General features: G+C 35.4%; 3 protein-coding genes across 4 annotated transcripts in view; 1 reads left to right on the top strand and 2 right to left on the bottom strand.

The window, feature by feature from the left end:
- Positions 1-25,862, top strand: part of LOC149902086 (phosphatidylcholine:ceramide cholinephosphotransferase 2-like) — a 92,039-nt gene that overhangs the window by 22,357 nt on the left and 43,820 nt on the right. The gene's annotated exons all lie outside the window — the stretch shown is intronic.
- On the bottom strand, positions 1,660-12,764 carry fat-spondin (extracellular matrix protein f-spondin). The gene is made up of 15 exons (XM_090110330.1): positions 12,633-12,764; positions 11,944-12,122; positions 10,826-11,078; positions 10,332-10,455; positions 9,707-9,861; positions 9,150-9,328; positions 8,755-8,885; positions 8,266-8,488; positions 7,741-7,912; positions 7,118-7,308; positions 6,562-6,816; positions 5,645-5,815; positions 4,561-4,650; positions 4,159-4,259; positions 1,660-1,806 (listed from the first exon to the last, which is right to left on the bottom strand). Exons 2-15 carry the CDS (start codon positions 12,119-12,121, stop codon positions 1,732-1,734), a joined length of 2,298 nt encoding a protein of 765 aa, XP_089966456.1. The 5' UTR covers position 12,122; positions 12,633-12,764; the 3' UTR covers positions 1,660-1,731.
- LOC149902085 (uncharacterized protein KIAA0930 homolog) overlaps positions 21,389-25,862 on the bottom strand; it is a 50,142-nt gene continuing 45,668 nt past the window's right edge. Inside the window, exons 6-8 of one of the 2 annotated variants that reach the window (XM_090110333.1) lie at positions 24,032-24,787; positions 23,468-23,617; positions 21,389-21,615 (exon numbers count right to left, since the gene is read on the bottom strand). In XM_090110333.1, the coding sequence (XP_089966459.1) occupies positions 21,575-21,615; positions 23,468-23,617; positions 24,032-24,787 (947 nt within the window). In that variant the 3' untranslated portion in view covers positions 21,389-21,574. The remainder of the gene's footprint in view (positions 21,616-23,467; positions 23,618-24,031; positions 24,788-25,862) is intronic. The other variant, XM_090110334.1, reaches the window with a different exon arrangement.

Raw genomic sequence — 25,862 nt, 5'->3', positions numbered from 1 at the left:
ATATAAAAAAAACCTTGAAATATAGATTAAAATTACTAAGTTTGTTTTATTTACGAAGGTTAGTTCGTAACTTGGAAAATTTCGGCCTTACCACAAAGACCTAAATACCTAAGGCATTTACCATTTATCGTTTGGTGATAAGACCTCAAAAGGTTTATTATTATGTTGTCTTCTACGCTCGACGAAACTTATTGCAGTGCCCAATTGATGAGTCTATCTTTAAATGTAGAGCGCTACATTTTTGTAAAAATATTAAATCGGTTTGTATTGTGTGTACCACCATTTTATAATCTTAATACATAAACGACCAACCAACTGTATAAATATTATAATCATAATTAACCTACTCAATATAATGTTATTTAAGTAGGTACGTACATGGCAAAATATCATTTTTTTATAAAAGAGTAGAAGGCCGAGCAAGCGGGTCACCTGACGAGGCGATCACCACCACTCAAAGTAAAAAAACGTGTTTATTTGATACCAGGAAGTTTTTCACGTATAATTTTTTTTTAAATTAAGCTGAAAAAGTATTAAAACGTGAACAAAGAACAAATTTAATCTCTATAAGAGGGAACTCAAATAAGATTATAATTGCAAATCCTTGAGTGACTTAAATCTGCCTTGAATGTTGACTTTTGTTCATAAGACGCGATCAGCATATTTAAGAAACCCACAAAACATCTTATTTCAATCTTCGCACATTCAGTTCATAATAAACAAAGTTCGTACTTCACGATTTAACAAAATACAGTGTGATCAGAATTATGATCAGTCAGTTTGTTTTGATAAATCTTCCCGGAATGGTCAAATAAATTCGTATTTGTTTGGCTGTTGATTCTAATGCAGTGTATTCACCCAAGAAATTTAGTTTATATCCTGATTATTTTGTCGAGTAATTAAGCAACCGTTTCCAGTTAGTTAACATAATATGTAGGTATACATGCCTGTAAAGTCGACCAGCGGATGGCAATTAGATATAATTTAATAGAATTTTCTAGATTTTATGACCTTAAATTACCTTTAAACTTGGGTGGTATTCCGATGTTTTTAAAATTATTTAACATAGCTATGTTTCCTATTTTTAATTTTTGCATGCTTTATGCACACCAGCCAAAATCTTTAATAAAAATTAAAAATTACTTGCTTATTTTATCCTTCTTTAGGAACTCTTAATTAAGGCTTTAATAGGGGCTAGCGACCTTGACGACGATCAAGGCGGGATCGGGAGACGACCGCGGAATTTACCGTAGTAAAAGTACGTTTAAAAATTATTAAAAAGATATTTGGATATGGAATCAAAATTTAAAACAACCATGCCCTGTGTTACAATTTGATAAACACACTGTAAAAACACTACAATAATTGATGTTATATTGACTTCGCGTTTTGGTTTAAAGTCCAAAAATCGACCTGAGTAATCAGTTCATGATTTTTTTCCAAAAAACCTGATTGTAAAATAAACAAATTAAAACAACCATGCCCTTTATCATATTCGAAACTTTAATATACTTTTTTTTTAGATATGTACATTAAGTATCTAAGAAGAAAAACGGTTATAAGTAGAGTTAATTTTCGGTATTAGAAGAAAAGGTAGAGTTCTACCTGATTCAAGCCTTAAAATTGAAACACAAAAATAAGTGTAAGCCTTTATTAAAAAATACAATATACATAATAATCTTCGAGCAAGCTTAACTAACTAACTAACACCTTTAACTAAAAAGCATGTTTTTAACAATGTTTTGTGCACCTTCTTCGCCGAGCTAGACGCGAAGGACAAGGCGCGCCTCCTGGACCTGGCTGTGCCTGAAACAAAAATAAAACCAACAATGAATTAAATATTCCAGTGGATCTGATCAGAAAATATATTACAATAGAATATATTATTGACTAGACGGGTCGCTGCACCACCTATTTAAACGTTTTGTTGTAGGCATAAGGCACCTACACGAATTATCCATCCTTGAAAAGATGTACATTAGTCGTAATTAAACATACGATAATTTAAATTCTAGTAATACCTAGATAGTTATTACTAATTAGTACATAATATATGAATTGAAATATTACACGATGTTATTGGATTTTTCATTTTTGTTTTTGTTTGACTTTGAGTTAAAACAGGATTTTCTTCTTTTCCCCTTTTTAAGTGAGTAATTGAAATTGACGTACAAGTAGGTAGGTACAAGCCTTACTGCATATCTTATATATAAAAATGAATCGCAAAATGTGTTGGTAAGCGCATAACTCGAGAACGGCTGAACCGATTTCGATAATTCTTTTTTTATTATATTCCTTGAAGTACGAGGATGGTTCTTATGTAGTAAATATATGTACCACGGGCGAAGCCGGGGCGGACCGCTAGTTTAATATAGAAGCTTTCAATATAATAAACAATAGTATTTCATGTTCCAACCGAATGGGTCTGACGTCCGCGTGCGACATTGTGATGACAAATGACTACGATAAAATTAATGTCATTTTTATTGCTTTAAAATAATTGAATATAAGAACTTTAATCAATGTTTCTATTTTTATGCTCAATACACTAATTATAGTCCACATATCAGATACATGTAGAGAAAACTCTATGTCTCATTTCTCCGAAATGATATTCACATTTTTCATAAAACGGACTCATCTTCCTATATTTCCTGACAAGATTACTTGAGATTAGGTTCTTGGAAATTGTATTGGATTAGTAAATCAGTATTATAATAAATTCCCATAGCTAAAATGGATTTGCGACACACTGCGGCGTGTTAACATCGATTTTTTTGACCTGCATTGGCCCTATTTGATATCGTTTTTATGGTTCAACAACTCAACAAAAAGTACTACCTGTTAGCTTCATGAAGTTATATCGTATAATTATTTCGTATGCCATTACTTCTAAAAGCCTCTACAAATTTTTTAAACATATTGGATGGGTATTACCTTGGTATTACCTAATAATATAGACCAACTTCAAACCCGACATCACTCAGACGGTAAATTACTTTAAATTAAATCAAATACACACAATAAACATCCTTTAATTTGAGATCACTAACTATTCACTAAATCTTTAATTTTTGGCATGAATTTATAAAAAAATAAGAGTCGATAAACGTAAACATTGAACCTTCTTGTGACAGCGAGTATACAACGATAAATACATCAAAGCATATTTTCCGTTTATAATATTAAAATTTAAAATGTAAACTCCACTGCCGTTAAACAAGCTAGGCTTCAGAAATAGTTTTATAGCGAAAGTGTTCAGCGCTCAAGGGCCGTCTGTTCGCCCAATCGAAACTTAAAAACATTTATTACAATACAAGAACTAAATTCTTTGGCAACAGCATTCGAGGTATCATAAATTCATAATTAACATACATTATTTAGTAGCAAACAAAATTCCTGAATCAATCACTAACTGAAAAACATCTAAATATTTTTAAACATAAACGAATCTCAACTTTATTTGCATAAATACGTTTTCAACTCCGTAAATAATTAAAACACAATATACAAGTCATCATGAACACAGTGCACGGTTTATTAAACTCCAAACGAAATATAAAGAAAATGTATACGCTCGTTATGAGCTACGTCGTTAAAATACCTAGAACTGACATGCTTGTGTACAGAAGTTAAACATATATTACTCAACAGATTGATTTGTATCGCGTAGAGCACCTCACTAACTTCTTAATACATATTTAATAACAAATCAACAGACTTCGCTCATTTGATTTCTCCCGTGTAGAAAGATGTTTCCCAAACATTTGTTTACGCGATCCACGAAAAAACAGCAAATCAAAACATTCTTGCGAATTCTAAATACGCAAGAAATAATGTAGAGCATATTTTATAGAGTCCTAGGATGCCCTAATAATATTCCTAACTAATATATTTTTTTACGTAGGTAATAATAAACACAAATAAATTTAATATTTCCTCCATATGCTGAAATATCGAAAATTTATAAAAACAATAAGTACTTGAAAAGTAAATACCTATGTATCTCTCTTTTGGCTGTGCTTTTGGTCATGCGTTGAAATATGGTATCAGGTATGGTATTCGTCTAGACTACTTACGAAGATTTGAAATCACATAAAAACTATATTAAATGGTAACAAAAAAGTGAAGTGTTAATATATTGTTAATCCTTCTTACCAAAATGGTCCTGGTACGCTCCTGGTAGCCGATGCCGCAGGACACGCTGCAGCGGCTCCACTCGCTCCACGGGCTCAGCTGGCAGTCGTTCGTTTGCAAACCTTTTACATATACATACATATTTTTATTGTTAGTCGGTACCTACTCCAGAAAAAAAAGTCATAAAATTGAACCATAATATTGGTTGTGTTATTGAAGAGTTGTACAAATGTTATATTAAATCGAAAAAAAATCTTATGTAGTAGTATCCTAAGTAACAAAGTTAGGTTACTGTATCTACAGTTAAAGGCAATATATTTCTGAATTAATCTTATCTAGACCCACTAAACCCATGTTCGTTCGTAAATATGGCCAACTATATTTCTGCTGTGCTTCAAGATTGTTTTAAATGTACATTCTTACCGCTAACTGCCGGTGGGACAGGTCCAATGGAGTTGCTGCTCACTCCGGGAACGAGCTGGCTGGGCACCACTGCACCGGGGGCACCGCCGCCTGTGATAATATATTCGGGTTAAATTCCCCTTTTTAGCAGAAGCAGATTAAAAAGACATCGTTTATTAACTTAGTGTTAATTAGGTACGTTATAAATGTTGTGGTCATTACCAGATTATGGAAAAGTTAGGTATACAATACTACTATAAATCCTAATTTTTTAATATTATATGAGGCTTATAATAAACTTATGGAGTCTTCTGTGCTTAAATTTTATTAACGTTTTTCCCCTTTTGTATTAACCTATATAATATTATAAATACTTTAATCCATGTTGTACATAGCACAAATAAGAAATTTAGCTTATCTACAATAATTAAAGTAGAGGCAAGCACATCTATTATTCTGTTTTTCCGTTTGCATTCGGTGGTTTTCCCCTTTAGAATTATTTTATAATGACATCAAATAATAGGTATAGGAAGGTAAACAAAAGGTGAGGTGTACCTACAATAAAGCCTGATTGAGTTGTAAATAGAACCTGCATTAATGCTTTTCATTGAATCGTAATATAAATTATAAATACTGCTGACATCATACTACATAATTACTGACCTTTAGCTCAAAACTAAGGCTCAAAAGTAAATCAGAGCTGACGTGATAAGTATGACATCACTGGGTCGTCACAAATTGATAATATCTGTGACTCAAGTCAAGGTTACAATCAATTACAGTGAGTATTCAAAGAATTCATATGAAGTAGATATTCAATTACAGCGTTGTTACAATTCATGGAAAATGTTTCTGTAATTAGAGTGAAGTAATATTTTTCTGTCTGACAATTAGATTACTTTACACTGATTATTCTCCGTACAGTTGTTAGCGCCTGCTTGTTACAAAAACCTACAAACAAGGGGATTTAGTATAAGCCTCGTGGAAATGGCATTTTTGGACGTTATTGATAATTGTCGTAGGAGGAAATAGAGATTCACGTTACAAGAACAGCATAATAACGTTAATCGGCACAGTTTACGGGTAAGAACTAAAAAATACTTACCCATTAGAACTTTGCAAGTATCCATACACTCCTCCTGCGTGAGGAAGTTGTTCTGGTTGCCACGGCAACCGCCGTAGGTGAAGGGAATGCACATGCCCTTCATGGCGACGAACGCCCAGCGCTGGTACACGCCGCGGCACGGACCCGTCTCTGCTGCCTCCATGCATATGCCTGCATGAATTATTCATATTTTCATGCAAATGTTTTAGAAGAAGAGAAGCATTTTTAGCCACTTTTCACTAATATTGATGCAAATTTGGACCTTTAAATCTAAACACTAGGTACATCAATTTCACAATTTTATCACAATAAACTCACGAACCGGAATTCAGCCCTATCTTGAATCTATTCCAGGAGTATGAATCTATTCCAAAATATTTACATTTACAATTCTGCCTAACTAACTATAAATTATTGGAGCAAATTTATTTGTAAGTGATACTGAGAATTAACAGTGTAAATGTTTGTTTTTTAGAAGAGGATAATAAGAGATGATAAACACTATCTTATTAACTATCGTATATCGAGATGCATCCGGATAAATTAAATGAACACGCTTGGTAAATACCAGATAAATAATATTTACTAGGCCCAAATGATCACGCCATTTGCAATATTAATCGAAATATCGAGTTAATTCATTATTGAAAGACAAATAGTTAAATTAAATTTTTGGTAGCGTATAGTGTATACTGGGTGTTACGAACTTTAAGTATTTGTAGATATTTCGGTCCATTCATCTTTATACTGATATACGCAAATAAAACTTCGTACAGAAAAAAGTTAAGAGGACATCATACAGCTAAAATATACTCGGTTGAACAGGTTGAAAAGCCGCAGGTATTGGTATTAAAATTGACAGTATAGGTATTGGGTTAGATCTATGTGATAAAGTGTGAAAAATGTGTTTGTCTCACGTTTGGCGGTGGGCATGTCGAGCGCGCAGTCGGCGCGCTCCTGGCAGGGCCGCTGCTGCAGCAGCTCGACGCGCGCGGAGCAGTCGCGCTGCCGGTCGGCCGGCACGAGCAGCAGCCGCGTGCGGAAGCGCACGCCGCGCCCGCACGACGCCGAGCACGGGGACCACGCCGACCACTCGCTCGCGGGGCACGTGGGGTCCGAGATGTCCTGCTCCTGCTCCGTGCACTGCGGCTGCATGCACTTGCGGCTGTCCTCTGCAACAATTACATATTATATTTATAAATGAACGCCGCCTATCAGAAGAGAGGCGTTGATAGGATTATAAACGCAACCAAAGATTAGCAATTCAGCTCATACTTAGATCTTTTTATGAAACAAAGTAATTATGTATTTAACTCTTATCATTAACCTATACTACTATACATTTTCGTGCAAAGCACAAATTCATAAAAAAATGGTTTAATTTTTTTTTATTTAGCCAAATTTGTAGCGCTAAAAAATAACATAATAATAAAATTTGCATACAAATCCATTTAAAAGAAAGGGTTTACTTACCAACTTGCACCAAAGGACACTTCTTAATGCCCATGTGGTTGAGGAAGTGCCTCCTGCGGGTGGACATGCCGACGCCGCACGTGACGGAGCACTCGCTCCACTCGCTCCACTCCGACGTCTTGCAGATTCCCTCCACGTCTTCTGTGGGAGCATTGAACTCGTTCTCCTCTTCGTCTGCGTTACTGTCCCCTCTAACGAAATTCAATTTTTAACCATGTGAATATCTCTTCAGTACACTCCTATCTTACTTATCGTTATCACCTGTCTGGAGAATTTTCGTTCAAAAAAGGGTAAAAAACTCTAAGCTTTTTTTAATTAAAAAAATGGGTCCATTAAATATGTTGAACTAAGTATAATAGGAATTGGTGATTTTAGAAAAATAATTGCGTTGTCAAGCAGTTTTTTACGCAGTTGACTACGTGTTTTCCTGTACATAATACTATGTTTCCAATGTAAGATTAAAAAACCATATACATACAACCTCTATTGTAATTAAATGTAATATATAGTTCAGCTTTAACTTAAGGGCAAACTGTATGCCGTCTACAACATGGAAAAGCTTAGAAAATCATGTCAATTGGTAGTTTAGTAATAAGCTTTTCCCTTATAAATCGAATACTAACTCGCACTCCGGCACAGCGGCGACGCACATCTCCTTGGAGACGAGCTGGCGGTCGCACGCGAACATCTGCGCCTTCTGCGGCATGCGGTACTCGCGCGTGCGCATGCGCAGCCCCTTGCCGCACGTCACCGAGCACGCCGACCACGCGCTCCACTCTGTCACCGCGCACTCCGCTGCAGATACATGTAGTTTAATAAGATAGTATAGTGTGTTCAGTTGTTATCATTACAATAATACATAACTTCATTTTTAATATTAATAATAATTTAATATAACACAAGTAATGTGCTTACAAGTAATAGGTGAAACGAAAGGAACTTGAAAAATTGAAGGGATTACAAGCATATCTATTTACTGTTTTACAAACTAACGTAGATGCATTAATAACATGCATAAAACAACCACACCAATTATTATGTTTTTTTTTTTTTAATTTTTTTTCGCTTAAATTGGTAAGAGTTCATATTTATTCCACTTTTCAAATGCACATCTTTTTTAAACACATCTATTAAATCTATGTACTCACGCCGATCCACGGACTGGCTGTTCTCCGCCTCCTCCGCCACGAAGCTCTGCAGCGTCTCCTCATCACAGCCCCGGGAGATGATCTTCTCCCGCGTGAGGTACAGCCGGGCCATGGGCTGCATCTCCTTCTGCTCCGGGTTGTAGAAGGGCGACCGAGGGTCTTCGGGGTACATGGTCGTGATGCGGTACATGCGCTCACGGGGAACTGACTCCGAGTTTGGCGACTGGAAATCATTGACCCATGATAGATTTATCTATACTTTCATTCAATTTTGTTATTATTATGTAAAAGGTTTTTTTACAGAATTAACAAATTAATTATGATATTATACAGATACTTAAAACATAATGATACCGTTACTTGTATGACTCTTATTTCTTTGTGCTTTTTATCTATAAAAAAAATTTCAACAATGTTGCCGTTTCTTAACTTAATTTACTACTGCAATAAGAAAAAAAAGTTCAATGTCTATTTTTAAAAGCTACGTACCATATAAGAGATACCATTATCAGTGCCGGCGTCATACGGGAACAGGTCCACGACCTTGGACTCCGCCCACGAGCAGTCCTTGTTGCACAGCTCCAGCCCGTTCACACCCACCACCCAGTCGGGGGATGGACCTGGTAGAAAGGGATTATTTCTTAACATAGAAGAAGTTACTTCGTTATAACTTACAAACCATCCTCGAAAGATATAATCAAAGTACTAAATATTTTCGATGACTGGCTTTACTTAATTCAATAATTTTACTATCCAAAATAATGTGATACATATACAATATAAGAACCCCTACCACACTCGAAATTATATGATACAGACGTGTTGTAGTTTATATAGGTCGTATACGTATTTTTTACAAACAACAAATTAGTAAATCATCATACCGAACATAGACGCAACTGAGAGGAGATGCCTCTTCCGATCCACGGTGAAAGCAGCGCTGGTGTTGGAGTTGACCTTCGGGTACCAGAGCCCCTGCGCCTTCACGATGGAGCGCAGCTTGCCGCCTTGCTGCCGCAGCTCGCGCTCCAGCAGACCCACGGAGCCCCACTCTGCTAGCGACCTGCGATCGTAGAATAAAGATGTTTTTTTGTAACCAAAAAAAGTGAACGTTCCCTTGTTAGACGAGACAGAAATACGGTACCTAATATTATAGAGACTTTACAGAACGTTTCAACTGTTGAAGGCAACCAATTATTCAGTTTTTTAAGATTTTGGATTTTAACAATTTTTTAAATACCTGACACAAATACTGTGACCGCCAAATTAACTTATTAATATATAAAATTAACTTGCTTGCGGTGATTTTTTTTTCCCCTTGATACGGAAATTATTTGCGCTAGCAACAATTTTGCGCCATTATTTATTATTATGATGATTATTTATTATGATAGTAGAATTTATCAGTATAATAAATACTATTATTTACATAATAATATACCTGAAACCATCAGTAGCGAGCTGGCCTTCGCCCCAAAAGCTGAAGTTCTTGGGATGCGTTGCGCCGATGACGTCAGAGAAGTGGGTCAGCCACAGCGCCTGCACGGGGAAGTCCTTCGGGTGCGTCTGCGAGGACCACAGACCTTCGAACACCATCTGTAACATGCATTTTCAATGGAGAATTAAAGTCTTATACGAAAGTTAACAGAAATACTTTTTATTTTTTAACTAGCTGTTCCCCGTGGCTACACACGGATAAAACCATGGATAAAAACTACAATCCACTAGATCACATATTATGTTTCAAATATTTAAATGAATACTGTGCATTAAACAAGTCCCGCGTTTATTTTGTACAAATTAATTAAGTGAAAATTAGTAGATTGGAAAGATGGAAGAATTTTAAGTAAATTAAAGTAAATTCCATATTATACAAATACGAAAGACGCGGGCGGGCTCGAATCCCGCCCCGTGATTGAATAAATCGCGTTTAAAATCCATTAAAAACTCTTTAATTTCTAAATGTATAATACTCGCGTAAAATCAAACACTAGTAAATACTATGAATTATTTCTATTAAAAAAAAATCATACAAATACTTTTCTTTTGTTTTGCTGTAATCTCACCTTGTATTTAGCATCGTCGCAGGCGCAGCAGTCAGACGCGGTGACGGAGGTGTCCTCGCAAACCCGCTTCGTCAGCTGACCGTCTTCGGCGTACCATTTGCTGACGTTCTCGTATACCATAGCTCTATGTGGTGAAATAGAAAATATTAAACACTAGCCTTCCGCCCGCGGCTACGCCCGATTTGTCTATAACCTTATCAATCACTAAAACCTTCCTCTATCTATAAAAAAACTGCATCAAAATCCGTTGCGCAGTTTTAAAGATTTTTGATTACACCATGTAGTCATGATGTACTTACAACATTGATACCTACTACCTACTTCAATTAAAACATTCGTTTGCACCGGTTCTATAAACAATGATTTAGAGTTTGCTGCTTTATTTAACAATAAACAAACAACAAGTTAAATGTAAAAAAAAATCCCTGGCTTTAGAATGAAGAGTACCGATTTCAACTGGTTTATGAAACGCGCGTACCATACCACAAACTTACTTCAACAAAACGCATCCAGAGCCCGCGGGCGGCGCCTTCCACATGACCTGCACTTCAGTCTTCGGCAGATCATCAGCTTCCACCACAGAGTTGATGCACTCTTCATCGAACTTGGTGAGCGTGTCTGCGAACAGCTGGAACTGGCCTTGCTTGCGGGTGCTGCGGGTTTGGACAGGGTCCAGAGGGTCGATCTTGATCTGGAACTTGGTGAACTGTTGCACCACATCGTGGGTGCGAGAGCCTACTAGCGTCACTGGAATAAAAGAAGAGATTAAACCATCTAACCGTCATCCTAAGGGGGTAGACATAAGAGTACCTAATATCCAATTTTTTGTATAAAAATAAATTAATAAAAAATGTAGAGGCCAGTAATAATTATAAAACTAAATGTTTTTTGTTTGTTACAGAAGTTTTGTATGAATTCCTGTAGTTAAACATTACAAAAACTACCTATGTGATGCGTGTGAAAACTATTTCAATTTGAAGTCCTACTTATAAGAATAATATTTCAAAAATATTCAATCGAACTGAATTCGTTATTGCTATTGGAAATTTCCTTTTTATATAAAAGTGAATTAATATTATTATTTATTTAAATAATAAGCATTGTAATTTTTATGATAACATAAAAACAATGTTTTATAAACACGTGATAAACTTCCTCGTCAATTATCGCGAATTCTTGTGAACGGAAACGACTGGCAACACATGGAATATTATTATTTTATATCTTTACCAATAATAACAAACAAAAAATGCATTCATAAAGAGAAATAGATCACAAATCACGGACCGTTTTTATTTTATTAGTAGTTTAGAAATTCCTACATAAAAAAATTATCTTAATTCTTATTATTTTACCGGCACAACTTGGTCAGCTTTCAAAAGGAAAGAAATAAATTACTTAGAAATGTATTATTTTTTCGCAATCTTGTAAAAAAACATAATATAGGTAGATAATATTATATCCTCTCTGCTACTGCTGCAGCTGCGTGTTTTATATATTATCATTTTGCGCCAAAAAACATGCATATTGAACTAGAATGTAATTTCTGAATAAGCTGGTTTAAACTAACTCCTGCTTAATATAATACATATATATTTTAGGTATCACTTACCAACATATCTCTGATCGGGAGCATACCGCTCGACCTCTCCATTGATGATGAGGCGGTAGAAGTTGTCCCCGGGGGACTTCGGGGACGGATCGTCAGGTGGAGTCAGCTCGCACCCCAGCACCGACGCTACGCATAGCGTCACAAACCACGCTCCCAACATTGTATATAAACTGCTCATACTGTGAAATTGATTACCTACATTAAACATAATCAACATCGTCAAATTTTGGTTTTATTTACATTTAACATTACATATTTATTTTCATTGTCCTTTAAAAGAGCGTCGAGTATGAAAATTCGTATTTTTTTTAATTCTTCTTTTTTTTAATAACTGTGTCTAAAACAATTTAAAATTAAACGTATCATTACGCAAACATAATAATAAAACTAAATATGTAGGTTACGTACTTATAAGAACATCTCGTAATTGCGACAAACGGACGTTGCAATATTAATACAGATGATTGTTAAAACAGCTTCAAACAATCTGCTCAAATCACTTGATTTTGACCGTTCGTTGTCTCGAATATTTCCAAAGTTATATAAAGTTTTGTGATAATTCAGATAAAACGGAGACTTTCAATGACGGAACTTTTATCATCGGTATTTTTTTTTTGTTTTTATTTTTTTTAATAATTTATGAATTAGATATTCTTTGAATAAATGAGGAAAAAATGAAAAAGACTCACCACAATGTGTGTATAGTGTCGGGATGTGGAGCGGAGTGCGATACGGGAACGCGGCGAGAGATAACAGGTCAAATGTCGAGGCAGAGCCACGCGTATCTGGGCTAACTTGCTAAATTTATGATTATCACTTTTCTGTTTTTTTTATATGTTTATGAAGTTAATTTGAAGATTTTAATTACATATGATTGCTCTCTAGTCTCCAATTTAAATCTTCAAATAGTATCTATAGAGACAGTTTAAAATTTAGGTACCTACCTAAAACATTCTTGCATTATATTGAAAATACATTCTTGCTCTATGCTTCTCTTGTTCACTCGCAGAATAATATAAAAAAAGAACAGCCGCAAAAAACAACATACATTTCCATAATTATTATACTAAGAGAATTATAAAGATGTATTCAATAATACTGCTAGCAGTTTGTATTGTGTAAAATAACTAACTTATTGTCTATAATTTAAAGTAGAATTAGTTTGAACCAATCTTAGGAAAACTTAATAACGACGCTTTTAAAATTGAATCAAATCAACACGTATAGAGATACACAAAAACTTAATAATAATAAAATTAAATATTAATATGTAGAGGTTTACATGATGTGAGTGATTAGCTGTTGCATTTTGTATATTCATTGTGTTAAGAATAATTTTATCCAAGTATTTTGTAACCCGGAGTAAAACCGATCATTATTTTTTTATTATATGACTTAATATTTACATATTTGATTAGGCAATCACCCATTTAAAAGTAATTAATAAACTACAATACATCATACACCACATAAAGATCTAAAGAAGTAAGAACCGCAGTTGGCGCCTTTATAATGAGGTCCGTTTTACGAAAGAAGTCATGTCATCGCCCAAGTGCCGACTTCCGCCTCCTTAGCAAAGGTCTGACCGCACTAGGCGTAACTACGCGACGCGTATATTTGACGATTGGTCAAAGGGGTTTGGACTTTGGGTACTTTCGTGTCTTAGATTTTATATGGTCTAGTGGCGTCGTGATTTCGCGCATTTTACGCTTAGTGCAGTCGGCCCTTACCCGCGCGTGCCGCCCGCCGGCAGCCGCGCCCACGCACCAATACAGGATATTTTCATTTCGTTACGGCTAGGAATGCTGGGAAGACGTTGGTGACGTCATGCTTTAACTAGAGATAGTAGGGTAATTGAAATGAGGACGGGGTTTAATTGTGCAATACGGAAGAGAATTATTTCTTAATTCTTTGGTTTCTTGAGACTATTGGATAACTGTTGTTTATATACTTATAAAAACGATTTCTTTTTCTTAGGTATGTTAAGATTTTTTTATGTTTTTCTCGAAATATTATAACTAGTAACTTATGGCAAATTTATATCAAAAAAGTTTTTACTATTACAGAAGTATTCGTTCGATAACCAAAGATTAGTGCTTTGAATAAAGGTTACCCAAACACCCAAAAATCTATACTTATAATAAATCTGTAGAGAGGCCAATTCTGTACATGAAATATATTTAAAAAAAACTATGAAGGGGTGATAAGGGATCGCTACTGATGCCAAAAATGCAATCAGTAAAATTTTTGTCTGTCTGTCTGTCTGTCTGTCTGTCTGTCTGTATATTCGTTATAGAAACAAAAACTACACGACGGATTTTAACGAAATTTGGCACAATTATTCTTCATACTCCTGGGCAGGTTATAGTAAAAGAATCATGTAAATCGGTGTAGAAACACCAAAGTTATACATGAAATACGCTATAAGTCAACGCGCGTGAATTACATGCCATAAGGATTATTTTTGTGTATCAGTTGCCGCGTTCGACGCGCTTCGCGGCGGGAGCTATAAAAAGGCGGCGGGTCCGCACCCGTTTCGCGTTGTCACGGCATCACGTGTGAACGGCTGAACCGATTTCGATAATTCTTTTCTATTATATTCCTTGAAGTACGAGGATGGTTCTTATGTAGAGAAAACGTAAATATGTACCACGGGCGAAGCCGGGGCGGACCGCTAGTATTGAATAAATTTCGTATAATATTAAATTAAATCCTCATCAAACGGTAGCAGGTGATTCTTATCGGAACACCAACTGTACCAATATTATTAATTCATTACCAAATCGTTAGCACGTCATTCGAAATCACAAAAGGTTGATACCTTAGTTGATACTATCTCCGACCTTGGCTGAGTTTCTACTACCCTTGTCCTTGACTTCACTTCCTGAATGCGTGACTGACATCTTTACAAGTACCTACGTATTTTGCCTTGATCGATGCGTACCAGCGTAACTAAATGTTTGGCTTTACCAAAATATATTTGGATCATTTCCATGTATTGAATGCCCCGATATTTATTTAGTACTAGCTGCGCTCCGCGGTTACACCCGCGTGGCTCCACTTCTGTTGGTCTTAGCGTGATGATATTATAGCCTTCCTCGATAAATGGGCTATCCAACACCGAAAGAATTTTTCAAATCGGACCAGTAGTTCTTGAGATTAGTGCGTTCAAACAAACAAACAAACAAACTCAGGTCAGCTTTATAGATAGTAGGTATATAATATTATATGTGAAGAAATATGTGATTTTAATCAGTTTTGACTTTTTTAATTTTAAACGCTTTGCAGTTTTATACCATCACAAATTCACAACCACGAAATAAAAATGTTTGTGTAAATTATAAAATAAAATTTATTTTTTAATATACCTATTCCGGTGGACACCAAAGCATTTTATCGTTGAATGAGCTATGTTTCTTGCATGTAACATAACTGCAGTTCTTAAGATTATTTCAATTTTTTAATACATAGTTACATATTCCCTCAATAAAATAAAAAATGTGAAAACAAATTGTTGTCATTTTATTTGTCTTGATTTTAAATTACGAACGTTTTGAACTCCCTTTTTTAATTATTGTAATAAATAGTCTAGCGTATTGTTAAGCTCAATTTATGCACCAGTAAAAAATATTAAAATCTAATCGATAGATAATAATTCATTAAAGTAAATTAACACGTATTTTATTCATATTGTAGTTTTAAAATTCAAATGAACCACCAGCTGGGACATATCTAGAACGATAGAAGAGCATAAAATAATAAGATTCATCACTATGCCGTCACTTGTAAGCTGTCCAACTGAGTGCAGATGAGAATTCAAAAGAACAGGTAGACTCGGTAAATTTTGGTCATATATTTTTGTACGGCATTCTTAACCATCGATAGATCCATTAAAAATAATAAGAAACCGCTCAGTGCCGTACAAAAATGGTGGTCCACCAAGTCGGAATTTTTATTTAATTTCCGAGAGTTACCGGGGGTAAATTTGGTCATTTGACCATGTACGGCTTCTGTGTCATACTATTTCTATACTGCTTTTAATCCATTATTCCGCAACGCCGTACAAAAATCATGGGGACAAGGGGAAAAAATCGAGAGTTGCAATCCCCTCTCTTTCCCCACTCCAGGGGGTCATTTGACTAAGTACGGCTTCGGTTCCAAAACATTATCTAGCACTAAAAAGTACTATTAAAAGCAATGCCGTCAAAAAATAATTGTTCTTTTAAATGTATACCAATAATCATCTTAATTTCATCGAATTCTTGATATAAAGAGCTGTAAGGTCATTTGACCCTGTACGGGAACTTTTTTTTTAACATGATATTGTAAAATTCAATTGTTGTATAGTATTGCCGTTCAAAAGAAACCGTTCTAAAAAAAGTTATAGAGAAATGCAAAACCAGAAATTTTGTTAAAGTTTAAACATCGTAGATTAATGAAATATAATAGTTTTCTACACTTTATTCGTTGTTTTAAATAGTATTAGAGCTAGCGCGCACCACGACTTTATGCAGCGTGATTATTTTATCGCAGAAATACAACGTATGAGTTACTATGACAATGCGCGCACATGCGAATAAATAATCGCAGCGATTTTAAAATTGTGATTTGTCACATTTTGCTGCGACTGCTCGCGACGCGATTGTCGCGAAAATGAAATGCAGAATATATGAAATTGTATGGTACCGCGCGCACTGCGATCATAAAATCGCACACTCGGGCCCGGCCGGCACTTCACTTGTGTTTCGTCTGTCCAACAGTAAACATCATAGTGTTATAGGTATTGTTTGGTAAACATAAACTCAGTAATCTGTCAAAAGTTTGAATTTATTTATTTATTTATTTAACACTTTATTGTGCAAGAAACAAAATGTACATAAAGGTTACAATAATAAAAAAAAAATAAAAAAGCACAAAGGGTGGCCTTTTGGCGGAATTTTCATTCTATAATAGCCAAAGAATTTTTTGGGATACATTAAATATCAGAAATATATACCATACATGGAAGTTCGTTGTATTTCTGATAAAAGAAACCTTTGACAATTTTATCTGCTGTAAAAGGATGAGTCTAATATTGACGAATTTTCTTTTTTTTTCTTCTTATCCTCCGAAGTAGTAAATAAAGACAAGCAACTTGTACGAAATCCATGATGAAAGTGAGTAATGATTACTATTAAATTATCGCTGTGCGCGCACCGTACTCTCTGCTATTTTCTACAGCGCGATTTTGAAATCGTGTCGCAAAAATTAAAATCGTGGTGCGCGCTTGGCCTTAACATAGATAAATTAGGAAAAAACGATGCCGTACATTTTTGTGCAGACCACATCTTTTAGGCTGATGAAAGCGACGAAAGCTACAATTTTAAGGGTGCTTTATGGCCATTTGATACAGTAGACGTACGGCATTAACATATTTTTACCCAACTACGGCAAAGCAAAAGGAGGGTTATGGTTTTGACAGGTCATGTATGTATGTTCATCTATTCCCTCGTAACTTCTAAACTACTTATCAGAATTCGACAAATGACATATCATTAGAAGCGTCTGAATTGTTCACCGGATAACCAGCGACCAGCTAGCTAAAAGCTATATGGGGTATCACAAAATCTAATGTGGCGCCCTCTAGCGGACAAAACACAGAGTAAAAAAATAAAGTTAAGATAAATATGCCGTGTTTGGTATCATTGCAGCGCTTTACTTGTACATTTTGAATATGTATACCTACAGGGTGTCCCACTATTGGTATACTAAGCGCGAAGGGACTTGTAGTTTTGCATACACTGATCACGTAAAAAATACATAAACAACAAAATTACGTCAAAATTTTTTTGATAATTTTTTCCTGAAAATTCATGTTTTCTTCTCTAGCTTCGCGCAGCCGGCATATACCGCTTCTCTAATGTGAGCATTTTGTCTGTGAAAACATAATCTTAAACGATAGCTCACGTGCTTGTGGCAAAAATGGGCGGGTTGCTTGTTATGGGTGTACACATAGAGTTTTAAGAATTCATCTATTTGAAAAAAAAATGCGTCTGGAATTTTTTAAGTATTATTTACGTACTCAGCGTATGCAAAACTATAACCTCCTTTGAGCTTAGTATAACAACAGTGGGACACCCTGTATATTACTAGCATTTGCTTGTGACTTTACCTGTATTCATGGGCTGATTGCATATACATACTTATTTGAAGTACTAGCTGTGCCCGCGACTTCGTCCGCGTGGAATAGGTAGTGACTGCATAGTAAACTACTTATCACACAATTATTGAGTAAACACGTACTACCATTAACAATTAAATAATAAGCACTTGCAGATTATTTTAAAGTTAAGAAATAAAATAAATTAAATAAATAATAACACAAAAGAACTGTTAGTAAAATTTATTTCTAAACTGAACTAAAAAAACTTAGGTACAAAAGAGTTCAAAATTTCCAGGGTATGGCTATCCTCCCGCTCCCATATCCTTCTACTTTCACAGACTTTCAACTTTTCCCTTTCACCCCTAGTAAATGGTCTAAGATCCGAACATAAGCCGATCTGCAACGGCGTGATAATAGAATGAGACCAATTTTATAATAATTTTTTTTTAAATACAAGGTAATAAATGATAATATAGGTTTTTTTCTTGTTTCAGGTAATTACATCATACCTACGAGAAAACCATATAACTATTTATAAAAAAATATCGCAGTTGCTAAAGGTAAAGCAAAATAGGTAAGAAGACATCCAGATCACATCGCAATGGATGTTGGCAACACATCAGTACGCGATTATTTAGCAAACATCATCACAAACTACTTCGATGAATATCGTGAAGTCAAAGATTAGTAAAAAATATTAAGTTACTAATTGTATAACTTGATAAAAATTAAATGCTTTGAATAAGTGATATTTTACTGTTAATAGTTTCATTTTCAATTCCTCGGTGGTTGGTTTAATTTAGTAATCAAGACGAATTTATATACATTACATTAAATACTAGATGTAATGATGTAAATAAAACAACACATTATACGAAATATTTTATTTCACGAAATAATAAAAATAAATTAGCACACATTTGTAGATCATCGTCGACTAGAGCATTTTACAAACAATACACATACAAGTTGCACTGGTGAAGTTTAAATATAACATTCCACTTGGTAATGTATAAAATATTATATATATATTATATCAAATAAGTACGTTATAATATAGAGGTATTAAAGGAATTAATTTTCACTAGAAACCATGAGATACTGCATTATGTTGAAAGTTAAAATTTCTCGTTTGGCAATTTTTTAGATCCTTTTTATTATTAAACTCTCATTAAAATTTGAAAGAAAGAAAGAAAGAAAATACATTTAATCACAAATACAACATTTTCGCTTACAACTAATACATTTTAAGAACAATAAAAATAAAAAATAAATATTAAGTACATCGGATATATTATTCTAGTATTTGGTCAGTATTTGTGATAAGGTGGACTACTCAGCATTTGCCTCTCCGTATTAATAAAAAAATATAAATAATTTCATATATAAACTTCACCAGTGGTACATAACACAAACTACATAAGGCAGTATTATAGGATATTCACCGCACATATACATACATAATATACCTAATTCTATGTATTGCTAATTACAGATTCGTTTCTGGAATGTTTATGACAACGAAATGATTGTACAAAAATATATTTTGTATAGAGTAACTTTTCTTCACCAAGATTGGAGTTACTGAATGATATTCCTGATATATCATTATGATATTCCTGATGTTATTGTACTTACAAGGAATAAGTGGGATGTTACATTTGTTTAATATTTTTTAACTTTACCAACTAGGTACCTGTTTATTTATTTACGGTACGCAGTTAACTAATTTTTCGTTTAGCGCAATGCCAGAATATTTTTATTTCTTGATTACGTCTCTGGCATTTAGAACATACATAATATAACAATACGTAGGTATTAAAACTATTGCATGATATACCTACTCATCTACTAAATGAAATTGTGATTGTTCAAGATAAATATAGGTATTACGTAACTAAACAAGCATCATTATTATATTTATTACAAATCCTGGCAATGGTGAATACAGTAAAAAATAATATAATAATGAATGAAAATGCGACCCTTATTCTGTTAACTTCCGCCCATATCGATGCATATAGAAATACCTGAATTCCTTGAGAAAATAATAATATTTCCCACATTGAGTAATTTTTGTAAAATTACGGTATAAATAAAATAAAACTCAGTTGAATAACGTTAAACCACTAAAAGCAAGGTGACACCTCACACTGATAAAAAGGTTAACATCTATAAGCCCTTCCAAAGGGCTATAGGTTTACGGATATCAACAATGCCTCACTTTTTATTTATTTAAAAAAAGTTGTTATTACAAGTAATTTAACCGTTAATTACTTCTCGCTTATCTTTTAATCAATTAGAACACCGTTACGAAGATAAGCGATCATAAAATATATTGTTTTTACGATTATTGTATCCTAAAAAAATAATGCATATAATCAACTGTTATTTAATATAGGTACTTCACATAAAAACAATAAATTAAAGGGAATATTCTATATTTTACAGAAGCCATTTTAATATGTACCTATAAAAAGAAGAAATAGGTTCATAAACTACTTAGATCATAATATACTGTCAGTTCTAGAGATTATAGAGATTTTTAATCTGACCAAAATGGCTATTAAGCAAATCTAAATTAAAGTGACATATACATAAAATAACGATGCAAGCTATTAGTGATCCGCGTGTGTATAAAACTAATTATCTCGACCTTTATCGTACATTGACATCAGAGAAGCAGCAAAATAAACAACACACTTAAAAACAACTAATATTTAAATACATTCTAGAAACGCAAACTGACTAGATAATAGATATCCTTTGTAAAGCGGACATTTTTACGTATTTTTTTGTAAATTATTACACATTACTCTAAAATATTCTTAAGAACGCCCTCTATTGGCAGTATATGGAAATATTAACACATAATGGTTCGTATAAACGATGATAGATGGCGCTGTGACTAGATTCGAAATTAATGCTTATGATAATATTTTGTTAGAAAATAAATACAATGTTTTTATTAATAATAATTATGTTTAATAATGACTAGTTATACATTTAAAATATCCTCGTAAAATGTTCCTGATTGATAATTAAATTGGCATGTAGTATGCATACAAGATAAAATGAATGAGGTGGATTTTTTAAACGTAATTGTAAAAATTTAACATAAAATAAATTATAAAACTTATGTTAACTTTTCGTAAACAATTTACTGAAATTCTCATATTAGACTTTTTTTGTAAAACAAAATGAAAAGTATACTTTCGCGTTGAAACATACACTTTAATATTTAACTTTTGTTGTCTCGTTGTAGTCTTATATTGACACAATAGATTTTTACATGTAACAAAAACACAATTAGTTAATATTTTCTTAATAATCGTATTTTTCTATTAAAACCATAAAACAATCGGTACAAAATTGTATTTAGAATAATTTTAATAAATTGGAATGACTAGAATATCACTGTAAATAGCTACATATGTATAATAATACATAATAACGTATAAACAGACCGTCGGTCCACGAGATTCGTTCTCAGAAGGTCAGAATAGGCTCTTCACGATGATCTAGAATATCTGTAATTAAAAATAATTTAATTTAATTAACTACATTTAGGGCGCGTTCCCACCGTGTCGTGACGACAGATAATCGTTAAGTGTCGTGGCTTATATGTTTAAATGGAGGTGTTCACATTTAGAACGACACAATTTACTGTCGTCTACGACAGTTTTTGCAGTGACGACACTTTGTCGTGACAGTGGCAAACACGACAGTCGTAAAACGATAAAAAAATCGTGGACGGCAACTCTATGACGTCCATTGAACTCAGGAGAGTAAACGCACTAGTAATCACCAAGCGAACGCAGAGGCGACTAGATTTGTAGATTGCTTATTATGTGTAAACGACAAAGCGACTGCCAGGAAACGATAAAATGTCGTCGCGATCCAATGGGAACAGCTAGATACGACAGTCGCTAAACGATAAAAAATGTTGACGACAAACAATCGTTATAATGGGAACAGGTAGAGATGACAGTCGTCGAACGATAAATTAGTCGTTACGACATAGTGGGAACGCGCCCTTATAGTTTTAATGCATTATAAAAAAATTGTGTTTCGAAACATTAAACGAAAATATAAATAATTTGGAAAATCCAAAAGTGCACGCCTCATAATTTTTTTTTAATAATTATTTATTAATTATTATTTTTGTTTATTTAATAACAATTAAACCACATCGGATCAGACCCTGAAAAATGAAAGTGTTCTATTCCTGAGCATACTCAAGCGTAAGAGAAAAAAAAAGACTCGATTAGTAAAGTATTTCGGTCGCTATCGTGTTAACAAGAAAAGGATCCGCACATACAGACACACGGACGTCCAAGACAGAACTTTTTTAAACTGTTTTTTAACTAGTTTAAATAACAAAAATGACATCAAAAATATCATGAACGTTAAAAATAGTGTTTTTTCTTAATATGTGTGTGTATGTATTATCTTACAAGTGCAATGTATGATACATAAAGACATTTTAAGTTTGAAAAATCAGATGTTTTGCGCGAAGTGACAGTAGTACCCACCTCAACGCTTCGCTTATGAGGCGTGCAATAAACAAAAATAATTTTACGAATATTACAATCGTATTTCCTTCAAAGTGGAAACAATGACATTTTTTTTGCATTTTCTGTGGTTGGAAATAAACTTTTAGGCTTCAAAAAAAAAACATAATGACATAAAATTGACATTGAACGTTCTTTTACGCAATTCCTACGTCAACAATTTGACTATACATTAGTGTATGCAAATATAAATGTGGCAAAAGCAAATCCAAATGCGAATGTAACTTTGAGTTTTGAGTTCGAGTTTGAAATCTAAATGCATTTACGAATATAGATAATTTCAAATTAGGTAGCCGAGGTTTTCATTTATGTGAGTGACATAGATAGCGTGTGTGCAGAGCATTATTTGATTGGCTTATACCGGTTTATACGGTTTTTGTCTAGAGCCTAGAAGTGCGGTGCGAGAACAGCGGTTTCTGGCTGTACTTATACATATGTACAGCTTAGCAGCTCAGAGAATGTGGGTAACTTCATATTATAGTACTGGTGAAGTGAAGGCACATAACTTTGTACATAACTCGAATCAAATATACGCAGTAATAGAATCACTCGGAAATGAAATGAAATGAAATGATTTATTTTGCAAGAAATGTGAAAGGTTTTGCAAGAAATGTGAAAGGTTTTTGCAAGAAATGTGAAAGGCTTTTAAAATTCAACCTTAACCTGAAGCATCGCGATGGGAGTGATTCCCTTACATTTGGTCCTTCGAGCCGGATAATATATTATGTTTGTAATTGTGTACTAATGCATATTATACGTGCGCGTGTGTGTGTGTGGTGTGTGCGTGTGCGTGTGTGTGGTGTGTCACCTTTAGCGATGCTCCACCAGGGCAGCGTGACGTACGTGAGGAAGGCGGAGAGCGGCGCGCTCTGCTGCCGCTTGCCCTCCTTCCACAGGTGGAACGTCTGCGTGAAGCCGCGCATCGCCCACAGCGGGTTGTACGCGCCGTCGTCCAGCTCTGACCACATATTCGTGCATTATAATATATCGTTAAACGTTGATTTTTCGTACGTAGGAATACATTTTTAAAGAAAAGAAAAAATTGGATCATGGGATTAGAACCCGCGTCTTTCCACCATCGGGGAAATCGGGGGAAGGGCGGCCGTCTGACCAATACGGCCACCTGCCAGTGATCGAATTTATTCTATTCTTTCAGTTTTATGTGTCTAAGGGACACACCGTGCGCGGTAGGATAGCTTTTGTACAATTAATTAAATAAATAAATATCGCCAAAATCAAATATACAAACTTAATGAAAAAGCGTATTATAAGCGTAACGTATGCGTATGTTATGTGCTGTTTGGAGTATTGTGTTATAGTGTTTGGAGAGTTGTGAGATAGCAAAGCATGCAAGAGCTAGGTCAGTCCGTACCGCCTCGCTTGCGCCTAGGCAGGTCGCACCAGTAGTATATGTCGGTGCCGTCGGGCGTGGTGCGGCGCGGCGGCAGGCGGCCCGCGCGGTACAGCGCCGCCGCTGCGCCGAGCCGCCGCGGCAGCGTCACGTACGCGCGAGCCGTGCTGCTCCACTGCTCCGCACCACTACCACTGCCTTCCGTGCCACGTTTACAGTTTTCGCTCCACCGACCCGCACCACCACCCCCACCACTACCTTCCGTGTCACTTTTACAATTCTCTTCCTTATCCACGGTATGTTTGCATTTGTCCACGCTCTGTCTGGTATTTCGATTCTGTCCCGCTCTATTGTCGCACTCGCGGGCTTTACTCTCGCAAATGTTATGCTCGCAGTGCCAGCTTTGTCGCGTCCTGTTATCGTTGACGTCGCAGGGCAGCTCCTCGCGGCCGCGCACCGTCCGAGCCTTGTCAGTTGCTTCAGTGGCGCGGATCCTGGAGATGGCCGCGACAAGTGCGTTCTCATCGAGTGAGGCGGCGTCGTAGGCCATCTCGCACTCGTCCTGCGCGTGTGCGGTGCGGGGGGGGCGGGTGAGGCGGGCGGGCAGGGGGCGCAGCGGCGGCGGGGTGCGGCGCGCGGGGGGCGCGGGGGGGCGGCGCGGCGACAGCGTGTGCAGGCAGGCGGGCGACTGCGGCGCGGGCCGGTACGCGAGGCTGTCCAGCGCGGGCGCCGGCCGCGCCGCGAGGCAGCGCCAGCGCGCGCCCGACCGCCGCCGACCTACGGACCAGACACACCGATCAACTATCGCGAATACGCTCCCCCCACGTCCCGATCCCGACCAAACGTCACATAAAATCGCTAATAGAATTAGAACGATTTCACGTAACGTCCAGTCCGCGATCGGAACGTAGATGGCGCTTTATTCTATTAAATGCTACAGTGGGGCTGCTCGATATGTGCGAACGTGCAATGTTAACATGCATCACGTTCGTTTCAGACTTCGGCGTGATTAGCTCTACTTTTTGAATTCATTTTGTAATTGATAGTAAGCTTTAAGAAAGGTTTTAAATCGAAGTCTGCACATTATAATGATGAATCAGACATCACAAGAGGAGCGCCCCCCGCGATAGAAAATCACAATAAATAATATGTATCTTGTGGTGCGAGGTCGAGTCGACGGCGGGCGGGCGCGCGGCGGCCGGCGGTATACGTACGGTACGAGCATACGGACAGACAACAATATATTATAGCATGCAAAGCAGAAATAGTCGAATGGTGCATGCATAATTTTTTTTTAAATATTAGCCAATTCATTATTAAAAAAAGAATAAAAAATGCATGCGTGAAAAATTTTCACCACAATTTTAAACTAGATGGCGCTGTTTTAGCATTACTCGGTCTTTAAACTTTTACACTAATTTTAAATTAATGAATACACACCAATTTCATAAATTACTTTTAATTGAACCAAACATAACAATGTTACGCGCATTAAATTAATACATTCACCAATAATTAGTAGGTACTTAAAAGAAATTGAAAATATTTATTTTCAAACGAAGTTGTTATTTATGACATTTTTAAGTGACACATAGTGCAGTATACAGATGAAATATCGTCTGAAATAATGGGACTTACCCATGGCACATAATTAGCTTACAATGTAATATTACTACAGTAAGGTTACTATTACTACTATACAAACGGTATGTTTTATTGGAAGCTAAGGTCAAAAATGTGTGCAGTGTGTTGTGGTGTTTAAAATATGCAGTGATATGCTTCAGAAACTACTACTGTATCATTAAATTTATTAACTAACACATTAATCATAAAAAGCACCTAAATTGCAGAA

This window comes from Colias eurytheme, chromosome 15, assembly GCF_061535395.1.
Source record: "Colias eurytheme isolate Ceu_HAF_F1 chromosome 15, ilColEury1 Martin Lab GWU primary, whole genome shotgun sequence".
NCBI lineage: Eukaryota > Metazoa > Arthropoda > Insecta > Lepidoptera > Pieridae > Colias > Colias eurytheme.
This window is presented reverse-complemented; position numbering and strand designations above follow the sequence as displayed.

Coding starts and splice junctions, on each gene's coding strand:
- fat-spondin (XM_090110330.1), bottom strand. CDS start 12,121: ATGAGCAGTTTATATACAATGTTGGGAGCGTGGTTTGTGACGCTATGC. Junction 6,817..7,117: donor GTGTCCTTTGGTGCAAGTTG/GTAAGTAAACCC, acceptor TAATTGTTGCAG/AGGACAGCCGCAAGTGCATG. Junction 1,807..4,158: donor AGCGTACCAGGACCATTTTG/GTAAGAAGGATT, acceptor TTTTTGTTTCAG/GCACAGCCAGGTCCAGGAGG.